The sequence below is a fragment of the Gobio gobio genome (genome assembly GCF_949357685.1).
Source record: "Gobio gobio genome assembly, chromosome: 24".
Classification (NCBI taxonomy): Eukaryota; Metazoa; Chordata; class Actinopteri; order Cypriniformes; family Gobionidae; genus Gobio; species Gobio gobio.
Window position 1 is genome coordinate 11677448 of NC_137120.1, and position 8378 is coordinate 11685825.

Sequence of the window (8378 nt, forward strand, 5' to 3'; positions counted from 1 at the left end):
GATATAAAGCGGTTAGAGCACATTCAAAACAAACCAACACTTCCGCCTTCATTCTTTTTGTTGCCGGAAGAGAAACATAAATCTAAGTCTTACCATGGTCACGTAAACACCAAAGCAATGATGGCAAAATAAAGAAGAGCATTTCCACGGCTTTTCATAAAAAAAAATTTATGTTCGTTAGATTCTAATCCATGAAAGTGTTCTGTTCAGTGATTATCGCTTTAAAAACAACAACACTGCTTCATGAAGATGTTCTTCTTCTTTGGGTTTTTCAGGGCAGCGTGCATCGTTGACATTGCATTGGCCTACTGCCATCTTCAGGGCGGTAGTGGCTCAGTGGTTCATGTAGGTTGTCTACAAACTGGAAGGTTGGTGGTTCGCTCCCCGGTACCACCCGGGTCCGTGTACTTGGTGGCCAACGGATTTTCGTTTTAAAAGGAAAAAAACAAAAACGAACAACCATTAGTAATTACAAAAACCGGAAAACAATCCATTTTTCTTTTTTTCTTTTGATATTAAAAGACGGAAAACAATCTCCTTATCCGATTGTGTTTATAGATGGAAATCGGAAATCAAAATACAACCTGGTCCGTGTACGTTTTGATAGTTTGATTTCCTATTTGAAATGAAATAAGCATAAATGAGAAAATGGCTCCTTTATTCGTTTTTTCGTTTAAAAAAACCCCGAAAAAACAAGATTTCGGCTTGATTTTTCGTTTCACGGGTAAAAAACGGTAGCCTGGCGTGGCCATACTCAATTCTAGTCAGAATATGAGTCTGGTACCGCTCCATTGAGCTTTGATTATGGGGCGTGTTTCAACCGAGCCAGGAAAGACCTCAATTGGATAGACCCACAACCAATCAGAGCAACGGAGCGACACGTAACGTTAGTTGTCAAATGTCAACAGAACTCAACTGCACTGTGTTACCAAGTCCGTGTTTTTCTCCATGTCCGCGGGTTGAAGCGACCCCAATTATGTGATTATATAAACCCAGGAATGCGAATTTTAGCAGGCAACCTTGCCAAAATAACATATTTTGCCAACCAAACGCCATTTTTTTCCGGAGAACCCCCCCGGAAAGTTATTGTTTTGGGCTATAGTATTGAGTAGCAATTGTGTGCGACATTGCAAAAACACTTGGCAACCCTGTCTGCACGCACGCTGGAGTAAGTAACGTTACAAGAAAAAGATGTGTAAACGATCTTTGCCAGTAATAAAATAATTTAAGGATACACAGAGTACTTACCAACACGATCATCGTTTCTGAGAGAAATAGTGAAGGTGAATGCATATACGAACAAGTTCTCCGTTTAGGATAAGAGCAAATTCAACCCAAGAGCCTTCGATGACGTGGATGATTACGTACTGTTGATCATCTGTCCATCATCGTCTAAAGCCCGCCCTGATGATTTCATTGGTCCGAACAGTTTCTGTTCGGGCATAATTCCTCCTCTATGGAGCGAGTCCAGACCGAATTGCCCGAGCAAAACATTTTGTGGACGGGGCTAAATTCGGCTGGCATCCAGGCTAAAAAAACGGATAAATGACTTCAAAATTCGTTTTCCACGTGTGGGCGGTCATGAGACGCCCCTTTCCGCTGATTGGTCAAGCAAACCTGAGCATGTGACGTCATCAGTCTTTGTTTTATTGTTGTTGTTTTCAATCAAATAATAGTGAACCACAAACTGAGCATTCTTTTAAAGGGGAACTTCCAAAGATTTTTTATTTATTAATGTGAGTATTTTGTGTCATCCGTATTATTCGTTTTTTTAAATAAAGGTCCCGTTTTTCCTGTGTTTTTGAAGCTTTGATTGTGTTTACAGTGTGCAAATATAACGTGTTCATGTTTCGCGTGTAAAAAAACACAGTATTTTTCACACAATTCACCGCTGTTTTCACTGTCCTAAAAACGGCTTGAGGATTTCCTTATTCTATGAACAGGGTTCCCACTCTTTCATGAACACGAGATTCAAAGACTTTTTAAAGCACCATTTATTTTAAATCAAGCACAATAAATACTATAAAGGTGGGTGTGTTATTGCCAATATATCAAATACCTACTGTACCTGTGTCTATCATTAATGCAGTAACGCTAAGGCATATACTGACAACTAAAATACAATTTCCAATGAGGAAAAATTAGCAATTTTACAAAATCCAATGAGGAAAGAGGCTGGTGTACAAGAGCGAGCAAGTTTTAACGAGAGATGCAGTTTGCAGCGCTCTTATTCCTGCTTTCAACATTTATTTCACACTAGTTTTAGTTTTCTTTTTTATAAATCATTACTTAATTAAAATATCAAAATATAGAGATAATATTGTATACATGAATTTTCCAATTCAATGAAAAGATGTCAAATGTTTACGTGCTATTCTTTTTCTTTTTTGAGCGGTGAGGAAATATCTTGTAAATACTTGCCAGCATTTCAGTAATGAAAGTCTAGATCTTTAAAATGCATCCAAATTACAGCAAAACGCAACCGTACGGTGGCCTGCAGTGGTCAAAAAGGATATTAGTGTATTTTGAAGTGATCTCATCGGACGGCAATTAAATGACCACACGTCCTTGGTGTTTGTCTAAAAACAGTAGGTCATTCGGCCGGGGATTTTTACGCATGTGGTGGGAGAAAAACACTGACCTTCTGGATTCGGGCGGCAATAAAATCTCAGACTAGCCCCTGTCAAGGATGACAATACCTTATGACCCCACGAGAAACAATTACCACCCAAATAGGGCTTTTGACAGATAGTGCTTATGGAACAGCAGAAATATAATCCTTCCTCCCATAATGCTGTTTTGTTCTGGCTTTGGCAGCGCATGAAAGCCAATTTTTGTAATAGCACCACGCTACTCTAACAAAATGCAGTTCATGCTTAATTCAAGAACTTTCAAGGACCTATGTTTGCTTTCAAGTACTTTCCAGGCCTTGAATCCATGTGTCTAAAATTCTTCTAAGTACTTTCAAGAAGCGTGGGAACACTGTATGAAGTCCAGGCACGTGCAGAGGGGGGGGCTTTGGGTGCTCGAGCCCCTGCCCTTTTTCAAAATGAATCAAAAGTGCCCCTCTCAGACAAATATCAATGATAATATTGTGGTCAATAAAACTAAATAAATGTGATTATTATATCATGACAATGCATACAATAGTAACGAACGGCTCAAAAGTCGGACAATTTCTGTTGAGGCGTTGCCTTAACGCGTTGCTATGGGTTGCGTACGTTTTGATTGACAGCTGATTTTCCACTGTTCGGAAGCGGCTCTCGAGCCAAATATGGTCCTTTCAGAGAGTGTGTGGCCTCACGGGAAAAAAGTAAACCAATATTTTTTTTTTATCCATAATCAGAGCTAATGTGTTGATTTAATTACAAAGCTATATATGAGCTATTTATTTTAAAGTATTACACAATTCACCAATGTCCGTTTGTCATGTATAGGCTATACACCAACCAATCGTGATCTGGCAAAGCAAGTTCAAATTCCATTGGGCGATGTGAAGCGGTAATTTTCTGTTATTATTCATAAATCGGCTGAAAATTACATGGACAGACGAACTAACGTTTGTGGAACAATTTCCTGCGGTTTGGCTCATTTTATAAATTGCATCACTGACAAAATGGATTTTAACAGACAACAAACAAATCCCTGCACAAAACCACAGCAGCAAAAGTCGCATTAATGGTAAGTAGTGTTAAATTCACTTGTGTTTATGTAGCCTATATTGATACATCGTTTACTATTTCATGAAACAATCAAAGTTAACAAAACCCAAGTGCCACCGGCACCTACAGGCCTATTAAGTGAAGTGTGGCGAAATGGTTACATGAAAGGACTTTATTATATTACCATTTTTTAATATTATGCAGCATTATGAAATAAGTCTCTTATGTTCATCAAGCCTGCATTTATTTGATAAAAAACAGCAATATTGCGAAATATATTAAATAATGGTTTTCTATTTTAAAATAATTTAAAATATAATTTATTCCTGTGATCACAGCTGTATTTTCAGCATCATTACTCCACTCTTCAGTGTCACATGATCATTCAGAAATCATTCTAATATGAGGATTTAATGTCAATGATGGAAACTGTGATACTCTTTTAAAGATTCTTTGATTAATAAAAAGTTAAAAAGAACACAATGTAATAATATTTCACAATATTAGGCTACTGTTTTTTCTGTATTTTTGATTAAATAAATGCAGGCTTGATGAGCGTAAGGATATATATACATATAAATATATATATATATATATATATATACACATATACATATATATATATATATATATATATATATATATATGTGTGTGTATATATATATATATATATATATATATATATATATATATATATATATATATATATATATATATATATATATATATATATATATATATATATATATATATATATATATATATATATATATATATATATATATATATATATATATATATATATATATATATATATATATATATATATACATATTGCCCCTTTTTTACATTTGAGCCCCTGCCCCTGACGAACTCTCTGCACGGCCCTGATGAAGTCCCTCCTTCAGAAATACGTAACGAGTTCTTATTGTGCCAGCGGTTCCCGTGTTGTGATTCGACAGCAGCTTAGCGCACGTTGCCCGGAAAGGTCAAGCTTCTTACCATAACGGGGAGATGTATGCGCTCAAAGTACAGCGTCCCTGGCCAAACAAAGGTGATTTGACTCCGGGATGAAAGTGACAGGCGACAAACACACTCTACAAACGCAACACTAGCTCTTCTCCACGTGGGAGAGCAACAAGACCACGCCCCCTTTTTTTCTTGTGGGCGGAGGTTAGTCAACAAACTGTTCTATTGACGTCATTAAAGCATGAAGTACAGGGATGTAGTCCAAACCGGCCGTTCGCTGTAGGCTTTGAAAGGGAACTTCTGTTAAATAAAATATCTCGCTTGGCATTGAACTTTGAGCTTTATAATTTTACAGGTATTATTTATGCTCTAACAGCAACATTACACACTAACTAAAGTTTGAAAAATGGGATCACGAAGAACAGGACCTTTTTAATATACGCAGGGTTTTTTTCTGCACTGCGCTTACATTCAGGTAAATAAAATAATTAAATAATGATTCAATTCAAATGTGTTGTAAAGTTAAATTAAAACTGCACTGTACTTAAATGTAAAAACATATTTTTTACCCAAATAAAGATTACATTTATAAATGTATTCTTAATTTATTTAGTGATTCCTCTGTGTACCACTAGAGGCAGCCCCACAAGTGGTATTTGTACTACACAAAACTATAGACAACTAAACAAAATAAAATGTAATTTACTTGATGTTCTGACAAAATTTTCTAGTTAATGTTATAAATGAATCTATTTATAAATGTCTAAAATTTTATAAATTAGTATATTTAAAATACCTTTGTTGAGTTATGCTACGCTACTGTTGCAGCTAGCGTTGCATTCGGAGGAAAAGCGTAGACGATAGAGATGGATCATGTTTAGCATATTTATTTTTCTAGCTGCCGACACATCAGTCTCACGGTCAGACAGCCGTAAATCAACTGGGACAAACAGAACGCAAACCGCATCTTTTGTAGTTTACACTTTAGTGCCTTGTGGCATATACATATGCATATACAGAACAGTACAGCATTACATTAATATACGACATTATGAACATATTTTAACAACTTTAAATTACTTCATTATCGTTTGAAAACAATGAATTAAGTTTGTCCTGAGTTCTCTATCAAATACATTTTAACAGTCACTGGTCGCCACTTACTGGCATCACAATGTAAAAGATACAATCTTTATTTGAAGCGTAACATTAATTCTTAAGTTATTCCCTTTACAGCCAAGTGCTTTTATTTGCTGCTTGGTGATGTTTGTGTTTAAGTAAGCCACAAATATGCAGGTGCTTCTCAATTCAGCTATATTTAATTTTCTTATTGACTGATTTGCGAAACATAACTCGCCAAATCGCCTAGTGAAGGGCATACAAATTTGTAGTGGAACGCCGCTGTTGTGAACTTCTGTTGTTTCTTGAAGTAGAGACCAGGAGACGTCGGGATCAAAACAGAAGTGATTCTTTTAATGAGAACTCTCTGTGCTGCAGGTCGTCCGAAAACAGTCTGATTTAACAGTACAAAATAATGCAATTTATCTACATTTTAGGGGGAGTGGTTATACAGCAGAGGAGGAGACATTCAAACAAAAGGAATGCATATGTTGTGTAGGTAAAGGACACACCCTACTATGAAATCCCTACCAGTCCCATTGAATCAGCATAACTATTTGCATGCTGATACTGGCCAGGAACTCCAATTCCAAGAGCCATCCCAGAGCCATTAAAGACAAAAGGGGCAACGTCTGGGCTCCGAAAGGTGGGATCTCAGTGATCTGACTCATTTAAAACACAATAGAGAAAAACAGGTCTGGCAGGAAAGAGACTCTTGCTAGAGCCTCTGAAATCAGTAAAACAGGTCTGGAAGATTTTGCATAGCAGACTAATTCATCTAATATCATCATTTTTACCCAAAATGCTAAATGCAATGTACTTTCTAAAATTTGTATTCCCACACCGCCCATTCACAAGACAAACCCTGCCCCTCTGGTATTTCATGCACTACAGCACAGCGCACCATTTAGTGTCCAAAATAAGACTTCACCTGAGACAAACAGTAATTGCTCTACCATTGACCGATAGGATGACCTATACATTTTCCTTTAGAGAAAGTAGCAGGATTACATTGCAGCAGCATACAAGACATTTCATTTTTTTCTAAATAGGTAATTATAAAACAGTTCCCCGAAAACTAACCAAAAAGAACCAATTCAAAGGAATTGTCGACAGAAAATACCAAACAACAAAAAAAACTTACAATTATAAAATTGCTATACAAGACATTAAAAACTCTAAAAGAAACAGGCTATCAGTGTTCACAGGTCCATTTAAGCTCACAAGACCTTATGGTGGAAACCATCAGCTGGTGCATGAGCGGTCATTAGATCCATTTCCAGCACTGCAGGCTGGAGAGAACTCAGTTTGATTAAAAAGGAGAAAACAAGCAGTCATTTCCCCTGACAAACAGCTGGCAGTTTGTTTGTGGCGAGTATAGCCTTGATACAAATAACTTCATTTACTACGGTCAGATTGACTTCATCTTGCTGACACATTACAGTTTCTGACAGGAGACAACTCTATTAACTTCACTTCCATTGGTAGACGCTCCTGAAAGTTGCTGCTCATTTGCATAAAGTTGATATTTTCTCATCACTGGACACACCTACATCCTGTTGCCAAATGTCACTGTTGCTCATGTCACCAGTAGTCGGCAGTAGACATGTGCCGGTAAACGGTAATACGATATACCGCAATAATGAACATGCACAATATTGTTATCGTGGGCACTTCAAAATACCGTGAATAATTATTTATTACGAATTATTCAGATTTTTAGAATGTATTTTAAGAATACTTTACCCATCAACCGTTTAAAATGAACAACGCGTCAAAGAGGAACGCGCACTGATGTAAACAGACCGTTCATGAGCCGAGCACATGGCGGAAGGCGTGAAGACGCACTGAAGTGCACATTCACTTTCAGACAGCAGAGGGCGCTGATGGAACAGCAGAAATACAGCCGTTTCCCCAGTAACCACAATCCGGTGCTCGTCATCACATAACCTAATACTTAAAGACTTAAAGTCATTTTCAAACTTAATTTTTTTTTTAAGTTTTAAATTACATGCCCTACACTCTAAAAAAAAAGGCTCGTAATCATAGGGGAACCTTTTTTAGTGCTATATAGCACCAATTTTGGTGCTTCAGTGGTTCTTCAGCGGTTCTTCAGAGGTGCTATATAGCACCTTAGTCAAAGAACCGGTGAAGAACCTCTGAAGAACCGGTGAAGAACCTCTGAAGAACCGCTGAAGAACCACTGAAGCACCAAAAATGGTGCTATATAGCACTAAAAAAGGTTCCCCTATGATTACGAGCCAAGAACTATTTTTGGTGCCATATAGAACCTTTTTTTTTTAGAGTGTAGATATTGTTTGAATATGTTCTGACTGTTGTTCAATCACACACTTTACAATATGGCTCCATTATTTAACATTAGTTCATTCATTAACAAACTGACAATGAAAAATACTTCTAAAGCATGTATTAATCTTAGTTAAATGTACATTTCAGCATTTAATAACACATTATTAAAATCAAAAGTTGTAACTGTATTATTTAATGGACCTGAGCTTACACTAACAGTTGCTTTTTTAAACTAACATTATCAAAGAAGAATAACTTCTGTAAAAATGTAGCTATTCGCTCTTTGTTAATGTTAATGCATTAACTGGCGAGACATTA

At 36.6% G+C, this 8378-nt stretch overlaps 2 protein-coding genes across 7 annotated transcripts in view; one reads left to right on the top strand and one right to left on the bottom strand.

The window, feature by feature from the left end:
* LOC307120351 (uncharacterized protein) overlaps positions 1-283 on the bottom strand; it is a 29657-nt gene extending 29374 nt beyond the window's left edge. For 3 of the 6 annotated variants that reach the window (XR_013815775.1, XR_013815777.1, XM_079807359.1), the window contains exon 1: positions 94-283. Coding sequence is in view for 2 of the 6 variants with exons in the window: in XM_079807359.1 (XP_079663485.1) it covers positions 94-142 (49 nt within the window). In the remaining 4 variants the exon portion in view is untranslated. The remainder of the gene's footprint in view (positions 1-93) is intronic. The other 3 variants (XR_013815776.1, XR_013815778.1, XM_079807358.1) reach the window with 1 other exon arrangement.
* The window catches only part of LOC307120383 (SLAM family member 5-like), a 61807-nt gene that overhangs the window by 13985 nt on the left and 39444 nt on the right, over positions 1-8378 (top strand). The window lies entirely within an intron of this gene.